This window comes from Telmatherina bonti (genome assembly GCF_933228915.1).
Source record: "Telmatherina bonti genome assembly, chromosome: 22".
NCBI lineage: Eukaryota > Metazoa > Chordata > Actinopteri > Atheriniformes > Telmatherinidae > Telmatherina > Telmatherina bonti.
This window is the reverse complement of record NC_136631.1, coordinates 13,082,066-13,102,858: the sequence shown is the minus strand read 5'-3', so window position 1 is coordinate 13,102,858 and position 20,793 is coordinate 13,082,066. Positions and strand designations below refer to the sequence as shown.

The 20,793-nt window shown below is 39.4% G+C and overlaps 2 protein-coding genes across 2 annotated transcripts in view; both read left to right on the top strand.

Moving 5' to 3' along the window:
• The first annotated feature begins 183 nt into the window (after positions 1–183).
• mocs3 (molybdenum cofactor synthesis 3) lies at positions 184–5,872 on the top strand. Its single transcript, XM_079262627.1, has 13 exons — positions 184–391; positions 1,399–1,531; positions 1,629–1,721; positions 1,945–2,065; positions 2,840–2,914; positions 3,089–3,206; positions 3,288–3,396; positions 3,494–3,556; positions 4,058–4,221; positions 4,373–4,420; positions 4,969–5,065; positions 5,158–5,265; positions 5,684–5,872. The coding sequence occupies exons 1-13, from the start codon at positions 299–301 to the stop codon at positions 5,839–5,841; spliced, it is 1,380 nt and encodes a 459-aa protein (XP_079118753.1). The 5' UTR covers positions 184–298; the 3' UTR covers positions 5,842–5,872.
• Positions 5,873–6,569: 697 nt separating this feature from the next.
• Positions 6,570–20,793, top strand: part of prkd3 (protein kinase D3) — a 37,745-nt gene continuing 23,521 nt past the window's right edge. Inside the window, exons 1-2 of the mRNA XM_079262585.1 lie at positions 6,570–6,841; positions 7,523–8,165. Of these exons, the coding sequence (XP_079118711.1) occupies positions 7,878–8,165 (288 nt within the window). The 5' untranslated portion in view covers positions 6,570–6,841; positions 7,523–7,877. The remainder of the gene's footprint in view (positions 6,842–7,522; positions 8,166–20,793) is intronic.

The following is a 20,793-nucleotide window of genomic DNA, read 5'->3' as shown; positions in this document are numbered from 1 at the left end:
ACTTATTATGATAGCTCTAAAACTTGTTTTATATGGATGTAAGGATAAACAATATAAGTTTATTAAAAATGTATACATTTATTTACTTACCAATCGCAGGTATGATACGTATTGTACGTCATCCACCACGTGGTTAACCCGGAACCCGGAAGTTTGCGCCGCATTGATCGTGTGTCGTCTTTCTTTAACATAAACTTTGTTGCTAAACCAGAGTTTTTCTTCATTTATAGCATTTTGCTAGATTTATTTCATATCAGTGCATTTTGCCGGTGTGTTTTCTTTGTCTTTGCAAGCACGTATGGCTGAAGAAGTCGGCAGTTTGAAGGCACAACTCAAGGACAGAGATAAGGAGATAGCAGCCCTGAAGAATAAATTGGCCCATTTGGAAAAGGTACGAACTGATATAGATAATGACATGTGTTTTGTTCATTTTTTTTTTCTTTTTCTTTCCCCGGCTTAACTGTTAGCATCTCGTAGCATGGTTCCAGTTTGTAAACATTTCTGTCATTAAACATGAACAACCAACGCGACTCCTGCTTTGATAATAAACCTCGGGACTGCATTCACACCAAACTACTTGTTTAGTTACTTAGTCAATTAAACACATATTATGTGCCTTTGTCATACAAAATTCTACAGTACAGCCGAGACTATTTTACTGTCATGCATTAGGCCATTCAACTTCACTCTGTCTTCCATAGAAGTGATTTATTTTTTTTTATTTGAGAGAAATCATACAGCTTCAAACTTCAGTAAATACATATGAATGTGTACTAATTTGGCATTCAGTAAACATGCATCTACCATATGGAATATGAATAAGAAGGCTGACAGTAGCACACTTATAAAAACTCTACCAATTTTATCCTTGAATACTCTTTTTTTTTTTTTTTCTCACAATGTGTCCCATCATGCATTAATAATAATAATGAAATTTACAGTTGTTTTGGACAGAACAAGCAATGGCCATAGATATGTACCAAAGACACATTGGAACAACATAAACCAACAACATGTACACATATTACATATACTTTTTTTTTTTTTTACACAAACGGAACCCCATAGTAAATCCTGTTCATTAAACTTTTATCATATCATTTTACTATTTTTATGTGCTGTACAGTCAGTTCATTGAGAAAACAATCAAAGTTAGATTTCATAACTAAAATGATCATTAGTACAAAATAAACTCCACACCAGCCAACCACTATAAAATTAATTTTAAAATGAATTAATATTAAAAAAAAAAAAAAAATACTTAGTGTATTATTGTACTAATTATATTGGTTTCAGATGGCTGTCTACTAAGAAATATTTACAAATGCCTTCATAATTTATCAGTAGATTGTTTTGGACTGATGCATATGTCATAATATCCTGCTTCTGTGATATCAGAGCCATGCTTCAGTTTTGGAGCTGCAAGACAAAGTGACACCACTAACCCCCTTGTTGGCCAAACCAGCACTCAGCAATGAGGACATCATGCGGTACAGCCGACAGCTACTTCTGTCTGAACTTGGAGTGCAAGGTACTTATGCATAGTAACAAACAAGGCAGTAAGCGTCCAGTCAGGTGTGGTTTAGGGGATAGCTAAACACAACAGGGTGGATTTTGATTGTCTGCAGGTCAGTTAAACTTATCCAAGACATCAGTGCTGATTGTGGGCTGTGGTGGGCTGGGCTGCCCTCTGGCACAGTATCTGGCTGCAGCTGGCATTGGTAAGTAAGCTAGTTGACTAATACATCCCTTAATGATATATAACACTTAGCAGATCTTTGACTTTGGTTATCCTTAAATATACAGAGTTTGGAATTATTGCTGAGCTGCCAAAAGCTTAATTTTAGTCTATTTGAAGATTAAAATTAACATCTTGATTCAGATGTCTAAAATAAAGTTATGGAGATATTAAGCTCTTACTTGTTCAGCTTCGTGTCTCCCTAGGGCGCCTTGGCCTTTTGGACTATGATGAAGTGGAGCTCAGTAACCTGCACAGACAGGTGCTTCATGGGGAAGAGAACAAAGGTCAGGCGAAGGCTCTGTCTGCTGCCCACGCAGTTAAAAGGTATTGACTCGGCATGCAGAATTGCACATTACACTACAGTACAGTATGCAGAAGCCAGTGGCATCTTCATACCAGTTCCATCTTTGTAAAACAAAGACATTTAAAAGAATTTGGCAAACTGAATTAGTCTATTTGTGTCAAAGCAGCCCAAAAGAAAACTAAAACAGGGAATGTAGTGTTTTTATATTATTAGTAAATGTTAAGTAATCATGATAATTGGTGAGTTTTTATGCTCTTTTTGGCCCTTTGGTTACTTTGTTGGCGCTTTCCAGTCTCACCACAGGTTATATTTGGTCATGCATTGCTCCTTCGTCTACAAATATTGAGTAAACATGTTATTTTAGAAACAGCTGTTTATGGTGTGATTTGGCTTCACAGTGGGCCTTCTGTGGCCTGCAAACTGGTTGCAAACGTAGTGTACAGATGTGGCCAGATGAGGGCGCCATTTCTCTGTAAAAAAAAGAACAAAAACTTGTACTTTGCGTTGTTATGGTGTCACCCATTTAAACCATCTTTACTGGTTATATTTAATATATTTTCAGTAAATGCACTATTGTTTGTCCAGTTTAATGTCACGAAACAATAAATGTTAAGGAAACCGGAAGAAATACGGCCTCTTCTACAGTCGTCTGGTTGGGTTGGGATTTAATTAAACCCCCTCCTTGGCTTGGATTTGTTTTAAGAAAGCTGAGAGAATATAGGTTGTATGAAATGTACTATTAATATAAGTGAATAAACAACCTTTAATTACCTTTTCTAAATGTGTGTTTGCAGGCTAAATTCCACAGTGGAATGCATTCCCTACCACCTGCAGCTCTCACCGGAGAATGCCTTGCAGCTCATTCAGCAGTATCCTCACACGCTGCTCACGTCACCTACCACTGGTTAAACATATGTTATGAATACGTCTAATCATTTCTGAAGATTTGTTTTACTTAACATAATCTTGAGTACAATTTTACACAGGCTGTGAATATTATTTTATTCTCATCTGTTATGACGCCTTGACTCTCCTGATCTTATATATGACATTGTAGCTGATTGTTCAGACAATGTCCCCACTCGTTACTTGGTAAATGATGCCTGTGTGCTCAGTGGCAAACCTCTGGTGTCAGCAAGTGCCTTGCGAATGGAGGGGCAGGTAAGTTGAAATTACCTTTTTTTTTCCCTCCTTCATTCTGGTTAATTTAATTTAGATGTGGAATATTATTTGTGTGTTCAGCTGACAGTGTATAACTACTGTGGAGGCCCCTGTTATAGGTGTTTATACCCAGTTCCTCCACCTCCAGAGACTGTGACCAACTGTTCTGATGGAGGGGTGTTAGGAGTGGGTGAGTATTGTCCCCTCACATTAACAAAGGTCTTTATATATATTTTTTTCTGTGTAAATAATACTTTTTTATTTAAAAAATTACACTTTTACTTAAGTTCCAGGTATCATGGGTTGCTTCCAGGCTTTGGAGGTTCTCAAAATTGCCTCTGGGCAGGGCTGTATCCTTTGTTTTTCCCCATTCTTCACTCCCATGTTAGATTCAGTCCCTCCTTTTACATTATGTTTCTTTGAGTTTTTTTGCCCAGTCATTGGGATTCATTGATAATTCATTGCTAAAGGGATTTTATTTTTTTTTTAAACATTTTGTTTGATGAAACAAAGAAAAACTAGAAATATTTAGTTTGTATTCTCTGGATTCAACTATTTATTCACAATTGTCTTTTTAAGCTGTTGGAGTTTCTGCGTTCTGGTTTTCATAGTCACACTCACAATAAATAATAGACTTGCCTTATCCAGCACTGTGTGCTGCATTTTCACACACACACACACACACACACACATGCGAACACCTGCCCATGATGTGTCAGTAAGGGAAGTGTTGTGCTGTTTTCCCATCAAAAGTCTTAAATGTGTGAGTGTTAATGTACAACTGGGAGCCACATTGGCAGTTCTCTGAATTTTTTTCACATAGTAACTTTTCCCTTGACTGGGTGTGCCAGCTTCCTGTGGTCAGCAGCTGGTGATATTTGATGCTCAAGATGCCAGATTCAGGTCTATCAAGCTGCGGGCCAAACAAGCTGGCTGTGCTGTCTGTGGAGAAAACCCCAGTGTGACCCATCTCATAGACTATGAAGCTTTCTGTGGGTCTGCTGCCACAGATAAGGTTGGTCATAAAAAAGAAAAACTGATGGGATAACTCAATATGAGTCATGCCCGTTTCCACTGGAATGTTACTTTTGGAAATGAAGTGTATTTTATATCTACTGGATTTCATCAATTGCACTTTGTGTCTGCTTTTAATTATCTCCTTTAAGTGCCGCAAACTTAACCTCTTGTCCAAAGATCAGAGGATCACAGTGGAGGTAGGATGTAATACTCAGTCGTTGCATGACTTTTTGTATTTAGTACCATTTATTGTGTGATTACTCACAATTTTCTTAGTTTTTATGTGCATTCATAAACTGATTACATCTCAGTGCTGACCCAGCCTCAAATGGGAAATGACTTAAAATGTGGCTGTAGATTTTCTATGGGAGAGAATAACCCGTTCTCTTTGGCACAGAGAGCGGCGGTAGTGGATTGCATCTGTTTATATTTCAGCAGCAATGGCGCTTTAAAACCTGCTGAGTCATTAAGCTCAAGAGATGGGGATCATGATTGATTGGGGTGCAGCCGAAATTGTGCGAAGTGTTCCAGTTAGAAATGGTTTTGTTTCCTGTGACTGAAGGAAATGTTCATGTTAGGGCATAATTATAAATCCAGTCTGTTCCATTTAAACATTTGTTCTGACTAATTTGGTTTCCCAGTTTAACCAAAGATATAAATCTACATATTTTACCCTAAAAGTGCTTTTATATTATAGAAGTTAATAGTGTGTTTGCATTAATTAATGTCTTAAATGTCATTTTAGGATTATAAATTGAAAGTGGACAGCGCAGAGCCCCATATTTTGTTGGATGTGCGCCCCCTGGTGGAAGTGGACATATGTCACCTGCCTTTTTCTCTCAGTATCCTTTTGAAATACACAAATCTGTCTCTTTGTGTGCCAGAGAAAATATTCCAGGTTTCTGTGTGCTTATTTTCTTTATATTGCTACTAGATATTCCTCTCTCCAGTTTAGAGGAGAAGAAGACTGAACATCTCCGGCTACTTCAGGAAAGAATCTGCCAGTTGAAACAGCAGATGGCAGATGACTGCCAGCCATCAGGTAACATGGCACAACTCTGTTTATGATCTGTGTGTGTTGTTAAAAACAAAGCGGGATGTAGACTCATTGCATATATGCATGCTCTGCTGTGTGGTCTGATGCTGCTGGTACGAAGGCTTATTTTAGACGGGTTGTAATCGGGTTGCTAAGTGACCTCTTGTCCAAAACAAGTAGTACAGTTAACCTGAACAGCTGGTCTGTGTTAGAGAAATTAACATTCAAAATGTTATTTCAGAAGTTTACCTATTTAGTGGGCCAAATTTAGCCTTGTAAAGTTTTAGACTTTGAACCTTTGCATGTTTATACCTAATGTAGATCTATTTATCCAGGTTTCTGGATTTTATAAATTCTTTTACTAAAACATACTAATCTCAGCAGGTGTTGTTTCTCATTCTTGTTTTTCTATGATTTCTTTTAGTTTATGTAATCTGTAAACTGGGAAACGACTCTCAGAAGGCGGTGCAGGTTCTGGAGAAGATGAGTGGATCAGAAGTGGACTCTATCAAAGTGAGAGACATCTGTGGAGGTCTCATGGCTTGGCAGAAGAAAATAGACCCCACATTTCCACAGTATTAATGCATTTAAAATGGCTTTTTATTAATAAACTTTGAAGATTTTAATGTTGACTATTATTTTTACTTACATCTACACTGAGCATTTTGTCTTTCATAATAATATAAACTACACAATATCTCAAGACAAGACAAATTAAGGACAAGTTCCTACATTTTTGTGATTAATGAAATGGCAGCTATATAACATGGAAATCTTAAAAAATCAGGTCATGTGTTTTGTGATTATATATTTTTTGATAATACTTAGGAATTTTAAACAGTTGTATAGAACACATCTGCATCTCTTTCAGTACCTTTTATTTTACAAACATATTCCATTGACGAATCACAGCATCATGAAACTTCAGCTACTTTTGTTGCAAGTTTATTATTACTTTTTTAAGTTAATTTGCCAGGAAGAGGCGAAACTGCAGGATACCTATACTAAACTTTGAAAGCTAAGGTATAGCTCATTTAACCCATCCGGGTCATGAGGAGTTTTTTTCTTCTACTTTTCCCCCCTTCTTTCTTAGCATGGCCAAGTTGAAATAACGGAAAAGAAACGCACATGCGCATTAAAGTGCCCCCCCCCCCAGGGGGCGCCATTGCTGCACGCGGACTGTAGTTCAAATTCCCTCCCCACACATGGAATGTCAGTTAGGCGGAGATCATAAAAAGACTACAAACCCCAGCAGCGACCGCTACTCTTTCTCTTAAAGCAGGGGGGAGTAGTTACAGCTGGAAGGATAATAAGATGCGCATGAATTTACAATCTAGAATAAAAAGATAAGAGAATTTAAATGTACAGCACGGTTTTCCTCAACGAGCGGCTGGTTTAAGCGGCCATTTATCGCGTTTCTTTTAGGACAACGTGGGTTGTTTTTTGCGCGTTTTCCAAAAGCGCTGGAGAATAAAAAAAAAACAAAACTTAAGGCTCCGCTTCCCTCAGTTGATGGAGTTGAAAAGTTTCATCTTCAGCGCCCTCACAATGGAAAGAAAAGCGCCTTTCGCTGGAAGTAAAGGTAAAGTAATATTACAGAAACGTCCATTCCGATGTTTGGCTTTAAACAGACTTTGTTTTTTACGAAGATGACTCAGTTGCAACAAAGAGCTCCCAGAATGTGAAAATTGGGGGCTTGTATAACTTGTTTTGCTGGCATTCTCCACTCGGGTTGTGTTCTGCCAGCAAGCCAATCGAAAGTGGGAGGGGTGCAGATGTTCATGAGCCTTGGCCCCAGATGTTTGTAAAGTTTGAATTTGTGTAAAACGTAGTAGTGATACTCTTTATCACCACCCTTTACGGATGATCCGGGTTACTGTTTTGCGCGCGAGCATAAAGTAATGCCGTAGTAACAACTAGATAGAAAGGTTATTTATCAAATGTCATTATACACAGATTTTAATGTCGTGGGTCATTTAGCACGGCATATTTACAAAAGGGCAGCATGAGTTAGTTTTAAACCTAAGCACGGGAAAGTACTTAAAACCAAAACAGTGCAAGGCAACAACAAAAGATCATTTTCAGGAAGGATCTCTGTTTTAAAGACACAGTTCTTGTGGAGAATACTTTGGGGGGGGGGGGAGTGGCTCTCGTTCATTTCTAGTTTAAGAAAAGGGGCTAATTCATTCATGTATTCCTTTTTTTTTTAAAGGGTAAAAATGCGTGTATGTGTGTTTCTTTCTGTGTGTGTTTGTGGTGGCAGGCTTCCTGTGGTCCGAATGGATTACCGACTTTAGTAAAGAGAAGGAACAAAACTCCAGGATATGAAGTTTGCTGCAGTGATTCTAACTGCAGAAGTCTGCGGATTGTCAAGACTTTTCTCTCCATCACCTGCCCATCCAGGGAATGATGTATGACCTCAGGTGGGTAGGTGGGACCCCGTCATCCTAATTAGAGATAGAGACAGTACTGCTTCAATGAACTCACTCCTGCTGATGAGGATCGAATATTCCACCTACGATAAGTCCATCACAAAGACCAAGCAGTGTTGTTTTTCTGCTAGCCTTTACTGAACTTTCCACTATTCAGCCGCTCACGTTGCAACTGGAAGAAACCCAATGTCTGCCTCCTCTCCCCCGTCCTTACCTCGAGGCTTCCTCCATTCTCTCCATCCGCAACACCCACCCTCGCCATCTGCCCTGTTACCTAGCCCACCTGGACACATCTACACGCGGCTATCCAACGGCAGTCACAGTGCCTCCAGCCCCACCAACTCCCGCAGCTCTTTCCATGGGGTGTCCTTCCTGCTGCAGATCGGACTGACCAGAGAGACGGTGAACCTGGAGGCCAATGACCTCTCGCTGTCGGCTGTCAAGGACCTGGTGTGCTCCATAGTTGATCAGAAGGTAAGAAAAGTAATCAAACACCTCTTTGTTTATGTAATCCACTCAAGCATTTCTTTCTCTGCTCTCCTCTGACAAGAAAACATTTTCCACAAACTTGCTATAGAGATTTTGTGCTCGAATTTAAGCAGTATTATGTAAAGCAGTAGAGGACCAACATAATGAGGCACCAGCATGTGTTTTGCTGTTTCCTACCATATTCATCTGTTTAGTTTTTGGTTTCCAAAGCAGGCATCTGTGACATGTGCTTCAAAATGAGTCAAACAGGGCAGAAGCATGCACATAGCAGTACCGAGTCTCCTTCAGTTACATGGGACAGTGTTGTCATACCAGTAGTTTACACTGTGATGTAATTTTACTTGACATGAGACAAGTGGGCACATGCTTATAAAGTACAGGCTTCATGCTTATTGTGTATGTTGGATCCACTTGATTTTCCATGACAGTGGGAATCTGCTGAATGGCACTGGTCTGCAACCTCAGTGGAAATGACATCTATAAGTTGAATGGTTAAACACAGTTTTCAATTTCATATTTGCTTGTATAAGAAAATCTTTAGTGCAAATCGGGGGTACCAGTTAAGTTTGCTGGCTGTTTTGATCATGGTTTGTGTATGCCTGTGTGAGTTTGCAATTTTATAATAAGAACAAAAATGAAGCCACAGTTTTTTTTTCGTTTATTTATTTATCTTTTCAAAGTTTAACTGGCCACATGCAATTAGCAGCGCAAAGCTGCAAAACCATACATGCAATGCCTTTTAAAATATAACCCATTTCTCGGTCTAAAAACAAACAAACCCAACTTAAATGTATTCATTAGCTACAGATGCCACATACATACACAGACTTGAAAATTAAACTAACAGTGCGTTTTAGCTATTTTAAACAGATATTTATATCTAGAAGTAATTGCATCTTGTTATCCACTAAACTTTGCTAAACATATTCATGTGTTCTAAATTCATACTCAGCTGGTATCTTCTTTGAGCCCTTGACTGTTTTCTGCACTTCACAGTCGCGTGGGATTAATGCTGTGCAAAGCCTGCTGGAATAATGAAATGACTCATGTGTGCATCCACATGTTGCCATTTTTTAGCCTCTTGTGTATAATGATGATTACTCCATTTGTGTCTGTAATTATCATTGATTGAATAAAGAAGAGCATGATTAAACAAAGCACTTTCATCAGCGGCCAGAGTCTGAACATTTAGGTTGGCCAGACCGATATTGACGTTTGAGCTAATGATAATTAAAATAAAGAAAAATGGAACGAGGAGCTAATTTATACCGAGCAGCAGTTGTTAGAGGATAGAGAATTAGCCATCTGTACTGAGTCTGTCTTTTGCCCCCAATGTTTTCTAAGTTGACATTCCAGAGGAGCAGGGTAATGTTGTTGTTCTTTACGAGGTCTGCTGATTCTCACTAGCTAGTTATGAGCAGTTCTGGTTGACAGAGCAGAAAATCTTATCACTGCAGATATTTCGATGGATTCTGTAACATATTGGCATAGTTGCAAGAATCTGTTGCATGAAAAAAGGGTGGAGGATATGATGCTTTTAACACAACTCCAGAGAAATTCAGTGTCTGTGCAGCTGTGGGGAGTCAGTGCTGATAATCTGAAAAGATGAAATCTAGATAACCTTTTGTATAGTTTTATCTCTAAAATGAGTCTGAGAAAATGTGGCAGGAAATTATTCGGATATGGACAACTTCTTTCAAAAAGAAGTATCTGAATATTCATTTAATAGCAATATTTTGTACATGATCACAATAAGCCATATTCAGTCTGTTCAGCCACTTTATTACGAATTTCTCAGATTAAACACTGCCAAATGTAGTGCACTGTTTCAACTATTTAATGAAATCCAGCCATATGGCACTGATATCAATGGAAAATATGACTGTATCATCGTGCACTTTCAGTTTAACCCAGCCTTCTTTCCTTGTTCTGAAATGTGCATGACAGTGGTGAGTTTTTTGCAAAGCACATTCACATTTGCCAACTTTTCCAGCTGAGGATCTCTGACCTGAGCTAGATTGGCCGTTGACAGTTGTCCCAGGATATTTCCAGTCAGCAGAACTTCAGGTGTCTGTCAGCAAAGGTGAGACAGGAAGAGGCTTTGGATTTCATCTGTTAATATCTGCATGGAGATAGAGTCCTGGTTGCAAGTGTATTCCCCCCATGGTGCTGTTTCCTCCTCAGAGAACTGGCTTGCTTTACTATGTGACTCATCTCTCAGTCATGCAACAAACAGAGATTCTTATCCTAACTTAAATCTGCACAGTTCATTGTCAGGTTTTCTGCTGTGTCAGCTGTTGTGGATTTTCAGAGTGGGCTTTAGTTGCCTGTAAAGGGTGATGCCAAGTATGTTGATATTTCATTAGAATCTGTCTTTGTTCATCTTCTTGCATCTGGAGGTCAGCGTTATTGTGCCAGGACGAGATATCCAGAAACAAAGACGCACTCTTCATATCATCGTCCTGGAGCAGTTTTTTTATTAGTTGCTTTCAGGCACTTTGAAGCTCAAGCCTCTCAAACTGTATCCTTTGTGTTCAGACTTTCTCCTTTAACACAGTCAGCTACTAACTATCTCTCTAACCAAGGGTTGTTGGATGAGTAAAACTGCTTGTATAATCAAAGAAAGGGGTAATGACAATCCTAATAACCCTCTACAGCACAGGTGTCAAACTCCAGTCCTCGAGGGCCGGTATCCTGCAGGTTTTTGTTGTCTCCATGCTCCAACACACCTCACAAGTTCATAATTAGGTTGACAAGAAGCTGCTGGGTCCATTTGATTTGAATCAGCTGTGTTGAAAGAGGGAAACAACAAAAACCTGCCGGATACCGGCCCTCGAGGACTGGAGTTTGACACCCCTGCTCTACAGGTTACAATAATTGTCAGGTTGGCACATAACTGCAAAATGACTATGATGTAAAGATATAGTGAGGTAGAAGCAGATTTTACAAGAATGAAGCTATTATCCCCTGCTTGCGGTAAATCCAAGCATCTATGTAACAAACCCCAAACAAGAAAGCAAGATTAGGACTGCAGGAAGGCAGACCAGTCAAGCACACACACTTTGTGACAGGGAGGTCACACTGTTTTCAAGTTTTAAAAAACAAAGTCTGGCATTGTCTTGCTGAAAAAAAGACATCTCCTTGACGGTAACAGTTTTTCCAGTGTTCCGGTTTAGGTATCTGCATCGACAATATACTCCAGTGAACACAAGGACATGTATTCCCCAATATTAGATCTGATAACAGCTTGGATGGTTTTTCTTATCTGTGGTGTTTTCACAGAACACATGGTCTTCCTTCTAATAGATTCAAGTTACTTTCAGAGATGAATAGATAGATTGTGTCGAGTGAAAATGGTTTTACAAGGTACTCCTGAACCCATGCGGCTGTATTGATCATGGTGGTGTGTGTTTGGCATAAAGTGTTCAGCCTGTGTGGTGAGACTAAACTTTTTAAACCCAATGCAGATTTTTCCAGAATCTTTTTATTTAGTTCATTTTTACAAACCTTTCAGTCTTTGTTTGTCTCTTAACTTTTTTCGTGTCTGTTGCTGGCCTCAAATTCAGAATTTTCCACAATGTTTTCCAAATGCATTAAATTTGGTCAGTGAGAAAGATAAAAAGCTTATTTCCTTTGTACTTGCAACAAATTTAAAAAATGAATTATACTTTTTGTTGCAGAACTTCTAGATTTTTCTTGAATGAAAAGTTTTTCCTTGGACCATTAATGTGTGGTTTTGGTTTCATTTACTTTAGTCTGAGATGCTTGTGCTCCGTCTATTCCTTAAATTAATATATTGTAACTGTAACATTGACACAACTTTATTTGAGTGAACATTTTTTCCTCTTAGGATGGTATAAATAGTGTGTAGCATATTGTGACTAAAGAGCATCTGTACTTGCATTCTTTTGATATCATCTTAAAGCTTGTGATCACAGCTTCAGGACAAAAAGTTGGGTTTCTCTTTTATTCTCCTTGAACATTAATGCTACGTTTTAGTCGTTTGCAATGCTCCTTGGAACGGTTTGCTTCACTGGTTTGTCAAACTCAAGTCTTACATATTTAAAAGTACCATACAAAAACATGATGAAAGCCTGGCTCGAATAAAATGTCCAATCCACCTTCACATTAAATATATCTGCTCTTCACATGAATATAAAGCAGGAAATAAAAAGTAAGAGTATTTGAACAGCTTTTCACATCTACGCTCATGCCTTTAATGGGTCATGGTACTTGGTTGACATTTCATAGCACTCCTTAACCCTTTAGATTTCAAACAGTCTTGTTGTCCTTCAGGGAGTCGTGTAGCTTGTTATAAGAGCAGTGCATTGTATACATTTTGTTCAGCTCATTCCTCTCCTTGCTAAAGACACAACCACATGACTTGGCTGGCTTGTGTTCTCTCTTCTCTGTACTGATCTGAAGTTGGTTTTGACAGTGGCGGTTGGGACCACAATGACCAATTTTAGTGTTTTAGGTCAATTTTAGTTTAGAGCAACCTGATCCTGACGAGTTCAGTCTCAGTCATACAGAGAAGCTATTGTGGCCACTGCTCCTGCAATCTACTGAATACTAAAAAAAAACACTTTTTTGGGTGTCTCTGCTCAGCACAAAAATATCAGCTACAAGGCCCCAGGCTCCTTGAAGGCTGTGAGAAAGGAGGAGAAAGGAGGGAACCAGTGGGTCGTGGAGGCAGATCTAATCCACGATGGCCCATTGATGGCCCCCACTGCAGCGACATGCAACTCCGGCTCAGGACGGCCTTGTTTCACTTTTCGGGTCCTGACTTCTCTGTCTGGATTTTGGGGCTTGATGAATGGCGTGAGATAAACATCCATAGCTTCCACTTGTTGAGCGCTTCCTGTTTGGTGTCGCCCAAGTCCTCCCGTGCAGTCAGCAAGGGAGCAGTGGCAGGACAAAAGTTCACGACTCTCTGAGAGTGGCTCCCAGTAAGCCAGCTGGTCATCCTGGACAACCAGCCAGCTACAGAACATTCCTCTTCCCCCAGGCATTTTTGGGGGATGATGTGATGTTGCTGCATATGGGTGGGATCAGACTGTGAGAAAAATTAAATGTATTAAGTAAAACACTTGCTGATGTAGGACAGAACAAATCAGAAAAGTTTCTTGTCAGTTTTTATGGAGCTGTGATTAATATCCTTCAACAGCACAATAGAAATTTCTGCAGAAGTTTTTGGCAGTGGATATGTTTGACATAAATGGAGAATTTGTTGCTTGGCATCAGTTGAAAGTTTCCCTGTAATGGGAATTATAATGCCTTGCAGGAGGAAGGAAATTTGAAGTTATTCCATATTGTTAGAAAACATTTAAACATTTACTTTCAATGTAGTTTCACAAATGCTTTTTAGTGCTTGTTCTTAGTTTGTTGCTGCGTTTTGCAGTATAGCTGGAAATGCTGTGAAAAGTAGCTGCCTCTCAGACATAGGATCCCCCACTGGTTTTGTCATTGCTGTTAACTCCCAGTCTCTGGTTAAGGGCTGTACAGCTGCCTCTGTAATTATGGAGACAAAGGCCGTTTTCAGTCAGAAATTGACTAAAAAAAAAAGTGCTTCTAAACTGAGTAACATTACTTGCAAGGTGCAAAGTAACATTGACAAAGAAAGCAAGACCAGCCTAATGAACCAATCTGCAACTTTAGAGAAGTTTTTTTTTTTGGTTTTGCATTTTTATCCTCTCATGTTGGCTTTGGGCTATGTTTGATAGCTGTTGCCTTAGATTTAATAGCATTTAAGATTACGGAACATACCTCTATCAGCACTCTTACTAAAATCTTCAAGTGGTATTTGTTTAGTCTTGGAACAAGTTACTGTAGAAAGTTGGAAGATGTAATAACAGATCTATAAGGAGGAGAAACTGAGAGAAGGGTGCAGATGGAAAATTGAGAGACTGCACTTCACGTCGACCAACATTAACCGAAACGCACGGGAAATAAATCACTATTCCTCCCTCTTTCTCTTCAAGCCCACATGTGCATGTTCCTTCAGAGCTGGCGGACATATTTCACCCCAGAAGACTCCCAAACAGCCAAAGCTTATGTGTGATATACATGAGGCCAGAAGTTTCCTGGAAAGCACATTCAGCTCCTTCTCATGAAGGAACAGGTCACCCATGAGTCAAAGTATTCACAACTGGTATTGATTCTAAAAGACACTGCTATGACCCTTTTCTCATACTTAGATGGTTTTCAGTGTTTATTGCAGGCGTAATGGTCTATTCCAAAGCCATGGAGTCAACTGAATTTATATCACAATGGAGATTGATGCACATGCACAACTCAAAGCCTTCCTGCACAAGGAATCTATCAATTTGCCCAGTCTTGGAGTAATTTGTGGAAAAGGGAGAGAGAGAGGGAGAAGAAAAAGAAAAAAAAAAGTTAAGTGAGCTAAGTAATTTCTACCATCTGCAGTGCACATTTTTGCCGCCTTGCTCTCCTTTAAATGTAAAGTGGCAAGGCAGAACACAAGGCCTGGCCACAAGAGTCAGAGAATGACAGAGTAGAGAAGCGTGGTCCTCTCCAGGGAAAGGGGGCTGGGACAGCCCTCCTGGCAGACTTTGCATGAGGCACCAAGGGGGTTGTGGGTGATGCATGACAGAAGTGTTTTTTGCCAAAACCATCAGAAGGAGGCTGCTCCTGCCACCAAGTGTGGCTTCGATTAGGGTTTTCTGAGCTCACAGGTTGCCCTAATGTCCTTCAGCGCACTTAGCTTCAACCAGGGGTGGAAGATAATCTCGCACCACTCCAATCTGTGCTAAAGCTGGCTGAAATGGCTTTGGTTGTGATTATATTGAAGTGGCAGGCAGCTCTGCAGCAACGTAGAACCATTTAATACTCAGGAATCCTAGTGACTTTGTCCTTGTGAAGCCAACCACGTGTAGTGATTTAAAAGTGCTTCCTGAGCAACGCCACGTGTTTCCGTTCATAAATTTGTAACTGTGGCACAACACGGTTCACTGAAAGAGGATATCTCTTTTCCTTATTAATTTACTCATTAACTGTGCTTTTTTTTCTTCTCTGGCTGTATTCCAGATAACTTGCACTTGCTGACAACCTCAGCACACTTAAAAGACGTCAAGCATGACAAATGCTGAAGAGAAGCAGTCAAACTCAAATTAATGACAACAACAATACCCTTTTCGATATAATAACATGAGCATATTTAACTTAGTTCATATCTAAAGTTACTTTTTTCACCTTTTGCTGCAGTAGATTCGTTTCAAAAGCTTTATTCTAGCAGTTCTGCCAACATGCCAACACTTTATTCTCCCCAGCGCCCATCATTCAGACTGTGTGGCATGTTATGGCCGCTCAGTTGTATCTGCATGGCATTATTGATCCCTGCAGCATGAAAAGGGGTATAGAATGTCTTATTCTGTGTTGTTTTCACAGCAATGGTTGCCTTTCCTGTTTCAGTGTAGAGAGTGATCTGTTACACAGATAGGAAGGTGGTAGAGGAAGTGAAATTACATGTTGCTACAACAAGAAACCCTCTGTGCTACAAAAAAAAAAAAGAAAAAGCCTTCCAAATGGCTGCATTACTGTAATGTTTGTTCAATAAGCAGTTGAAAGTAAAGAAGTCTATTTTCAATTCCACTTTTGGTTGATTGGCGTGTTTGAGCACTTTTAAACCCTGGAGGAGTGATTAGCCATAGCCACTCAGCATGACTCTATATGTCACTGCGTCTCATTCTTCAGCCTTACTCACTGGTTAGTTCCCCTCAGAGCCGCTCCCTGTTTCCATACTCCCTCTGCTCCTGCTCTCCAATCTGTTGTGGTCGGCAGAGCAGGACAGCCTGTTCAAGCCTGCTGAACGACTTTTCTCTGCACTTGCTATTATTCTTGTCTGTTTGTATAAACGTTCAGAGAAATTGCCTGTTGGGGTCTGTTTTTAAGGAGGTGATAACTTGGGGTGTTGGAAGTCAGCATGGCTCCTTATTTAGTTTAATTTTAGTTCTTTTGCAATTATGCCATTATATTTCTGTTGAATTTCTAATAGGACAAAGAAACATCTGTAAAAGTTGGTCTTTTCTTTTAGACTTCAAACTGCTTGTTCTTCACTTTCCATGACAGACTCAACAGCAATTATTATTGTTTTAGTTAAGCAACAGCAGCCTGTTCCTACATCCTGCTGTTACCACACACCCTCTGACCTCCATCTTTACAGAAGAAGAGGAAGGGCAGCTACCATCAATCTCATACAAATTCCCACTGGTTTCACCTGTTTATTTGCCCCCTGTGGTGGTGAATCTGGCGGGCGTCCCCCCTGATTCTCCAGGCCAAAGTTGGGAGATGAAGTGTGTGCTGCAGTATATCTTTGAGGCAGAGGTGCTGGCGTAGGATTGCAATGGGGTTATAACTCATCAGTACTGTGCGGGGGCCTGGCCAGGCATGTCTTAGATCACACTGCTGTCTTCCTGCGAGGCCTTAGATCCTGTGACTCAGCCTTCCTCTTCTCTGCCTGGACACTGTAAAAGCCTGCAAAATCCATGTACATATGCACACACATACACATGTGCACAAATGAATGAAAACAACCTTGCATGCAAAAGAAATTGTAACTAAAAATATAGGGCAGGTTCTATCATGTATGTAAAAGATTTGACTGTTAGGTGGTTGCTTTGGCAATGCAGGGACTCATGACCAAACAGTGACCTCACCACTATTATCTCCACTTCACTTAAGGGCTTTTGTACTTTAGGCCAAATTACTACAGAGGAGTATTGTTTCTCAAGACTCAAACAATCAAAGGCCTGGTGAAATAATTGTGGGATTTTCTTTGGAGTGCTTTACAGGAACATTTTGTAAAACCAGGAGAAGTTTTGGCTGGAAACGCTCCGCTATTGTGGTTGATGTAAATTTGGTAAGCAGTATAGCTCTCATGGAGTTTCATACTAACTGAAAGGGGTCAATGATGACAGGTGTATATTCTGTTACGATTCTGTGGTCTGGAAAAGAGTCTGGACCTAATCTAAGTGGAAATGGTTAGAGCTGTGATTCCACCCGGTGCACTCCAGAAATATAGATTTCCATAAACTGCAATCACATGCATTCACAATCCTCAGCTTGCAAGAAGAAGGAAGCCAGCTGTGAATTAAATGTGTATGAATGCTTTGTAGATTTTCAAACTGGAGTTTCTCATCCTTGTGTGTTATGCCAAAACCAGACCACAGAAATGTTGTTTTGTCAGCATATTGACCATTGTCATTAGGAGCCAATCAATTACTTACATCTGCGTGGTTGTTTAGATTGCCTGCTTGTAAGGTGTGTATGATTATATTGAAAGTGCATGGATATGGTGTCACACACATTGAGATTAACACCAGAAAAGTTTAAAGAAAAGCTGTTATTTCATGCTTGGCTGAGACCTTCAAGGTTGAGAAGCAATATGTGTCATTCAGTGAATGTGCTGGGTTGATGAGCAAGGTGTCATGTTCCATGACAGCACAGCGTCATACGGTAAAACCTATGAATGAAGTGTGAGCCATTCTCCAATACATTGGAAGAAAACAAGTTAGTCAGCCTGCAAAGTTACTGCTCCTCTTGCCATTAAGCTACCGCATGAGTTTCCTCTCTGCTGCATGAGATGGTTTCATTTTATTAGTCGGCGGCGAAGTCTTCCTTTTGCTGGGGAAAAGAAGCTGCATTGACTTCTAGAGGAACACACCTCATGAAACGTGCAGTGGAGAGGCTCAGGATTAGTTTGCATGATCCTGAAAGTGTACAAAGATGCTTTCTTGAATGTAAACCATATGAGTGTGTGGATAGTGCTTTGTCAGGCAGCTACACATACCATCCTCTACTTTTATGCCTCCAGCTGTAAGATGTTTTTCTTGGCCTGAGCATACAAACAGAGCAGCAAACAGTTTTATATAATGTACCATTGAAATGAAGCATGCAACTTGGCCTTTCTTTTGATGCACTGACTGAAGAGTTGAAGGAATGCACGTACTGTGCAGATCTTTGATTCATTCATGAGCTGTGGACTGGACTAAGTTCTACATTAGCTTATAAGGAGATAAATCTTACATATATTCATGCATCGTCTGAAAGTGATGATTTGTTAGGTTGTGCATGTGTGCTGTTCATCTGCAGATCATCTATTCTCTGGTCTGTTTTTGAAATTTAATTGTATAATTTTATCTGAAAACTAAACCAAGTGTACTTCTATACTGAATTTGCTTCATACTGGAGGATTTTGAGTGCATTTGCACCATCAAAGGGAATTATTTAGAAGTCATCTAACCAAATTATAAGGAAACTGTTCATGAAAGGGAAAGAAAAAACACTTACTGTTGCACAAGATGACGGAAAACCAGAGTTTTTCCAATGTGCACTCTTTTGATGCATCATTCTAAATGACAAATTAATTATTTGGCTGCTTTTGTTGTCATTCTGTAATCGTATAATTTGCTGTGCATGTGTTTCTTGTACCATGCTGCGTGTAAAACTTTGGCTTGGTGTTATAATAATAATATGTAATGTAAATGACTACAGTTCCACTGTTTACTTTAATAAATTAACTCAGTTTTCCAAACTGTGTTTGATGTGACTTGGACAAAGAATTTGTATAGCTTTCCCTCAAGGTTCACATGCACTCATAATTGGATTTTCCACTGCAGTTGTTTGACGAGTTGAAGTAGTGAAGCGTATTTTCCTCTGTTGTAGGGCGTTAAAATGCACCTCAAAGTCAAACAATGGTTTCCCCATTGTTTTGACATAAAAAAAGCCTCAAAACAAACTGTTTTTACTTTGATGAAACCCTCACTACAGCTGAGTCGGAGTCATGGTTTCAAGAATGACTGTGGGACGTCGAGATGCAGCACATGTTGTCTATTATATCTGCAAAGCTTCAAAACTCATGGACTATTGCAATTTTTAAACACTTATTGAATACTCATGCAAACTTAACTAAAGCTCTTCTTTTTGAGATATTAAAAAAACAAAGCAACATATGACATTTGTCAGCTTGTTCATGATTTTGAGTGTATTGTATAGGTTGCTTAATTTTTTTCCCCCTTTTTGAGATGGAGATGTGGGATGTTTTGTACATCATTTTTGTAGCTATACCCTTCTGGTGACTAATATTCTAAAAACAAAACAAAACATCTTGTTGCCTTTGATAGTGTGTTACTGGGGCTATGTGCTCTTTAAGCACCATGAAATAATTGTAGGTATTAGTCAATAGAGTTATTTATCTGGTGGATAAAGCACCTTCTATCACACACTGATCCTGTGACAGCCTTTATCTTGCCACCTCAAGCTAAATAAACAAAACAAGGGCCTTCTGCCTCCTGACTCTGGTTAAATGTTTCACAAGAACCCTGTACCTGGATGAAAATATTTGGGTTTTTATGGGAAGTTGGATAATATTTTACCCTCTAGTGTTGCAATACTGTTCAGCATCAACAGTACAGTGGAAGAATATCCATCTCATTTCTACAAATTTACATTTGAGAACTGATATGCTTGATGGTACCTATGAAATAGGAGGATAGTTTATCTTGCTCATCTCACAGTTTCATTTTAACTGCAGGACTGCAAATTTGAATATGTATCAAATATAAATGTGTGTCAAAGTTCTCCATCTACACTAGTGCTTTGTGATTTGTTTCTGCAGGTCTATTCTAGTGTCAAATCTGCTGTAAACTGCCTAATTCTCCTGTCTTAGATTGTAATGACAACAGTTGTGATTTTACAGAAAAAAAACATCTGGTAAGATGAGGAAGTAATGCTTAAAAAAAATAAATAATGATGAAAAAACCCCTCTGGGTGGTTGAAAGTTTTGGGCAGACATTTGGTCGGCTTTTGCTTTGGAAAAAGCCTTGAAGGATGTTTGTATTACTTTGCATAATGACAGCCCAGTGCTTTCTCTAACTTCACTGTTGTGCAACCTAACCTTTATACAATGGATGTCTGGCTGTGTTAGATTAGGTATTTACAGTGTCAGAAGGAAGAAAGGCGTAATGTAGGGAGAATTCCATGAGCAAGCCACATGACAGTGATGCCAGAGGTAAAATGTAAAAAGCCTCCATTTTTCTTACCCATGTTGTAAAATTGGCATTATATATACTTCTGCTTAAAAGAGTATTCTTGACCAAATCAATTGTTGGATACACTAAATGAGAAATGATAACTGAAAGGCAAACTGGGAGGTAGAATCATGAGGTGTTGATATATTTTGAGTTGATCATTTTTTCTGTGGTTGCCAACCAATTTATTCCACTTTTGATTCACACATAAGAATTTCAAATAGTACATTCAACCATATCTGTCCTCCGCATCTGCGTGGCCCACTTCCAGACTGACAAAGGTGTGAAGAAGCAGCCTAAGGTCAAGCAGCATACTTTCCTTACTGCCGTTATCTGGCCATCTGTCAGTCTGTACGCAGCTTTTAATGCTGTTTCCTTTTGCCTTTCACCTCAGCTTCACGCCACACATGGAGAAAAAACACATTTCCAACCACACAATCAAAAGCAATTCTGTTTCCACAAGAAATTTTGTTGTTAAGTGACTGAATGCCTCTAAATATCAGCTTTTTATATAGCAACAACAGAATATTAAACACGAGGTACAGCTTCCTTTCCACTTAAAATAT

Coding starts and splice junctions, on each gene's coding strand:
- mocs3 (XM_079262627.1), top strand. CDS start 299: ATGGCTGAAGAAGTCGGCAGTTTGAAGGCACAACTCAAGGACAGAGAT. Junction 392..1,398: donor AATTGGCCCATTTGGAAAAG/GTACGAACTGAT, acceptor CTGTGATATCAG/AGCCATGCTTCAGTTTTGGA. Junction 1,722..1,944: donor TCTGGCTGCAGCTGGCATTG/GTAAGTAAGCTA, acceptor GTGTCTCCCTAG/GGCGCCTTGGCCTTTTGGAC.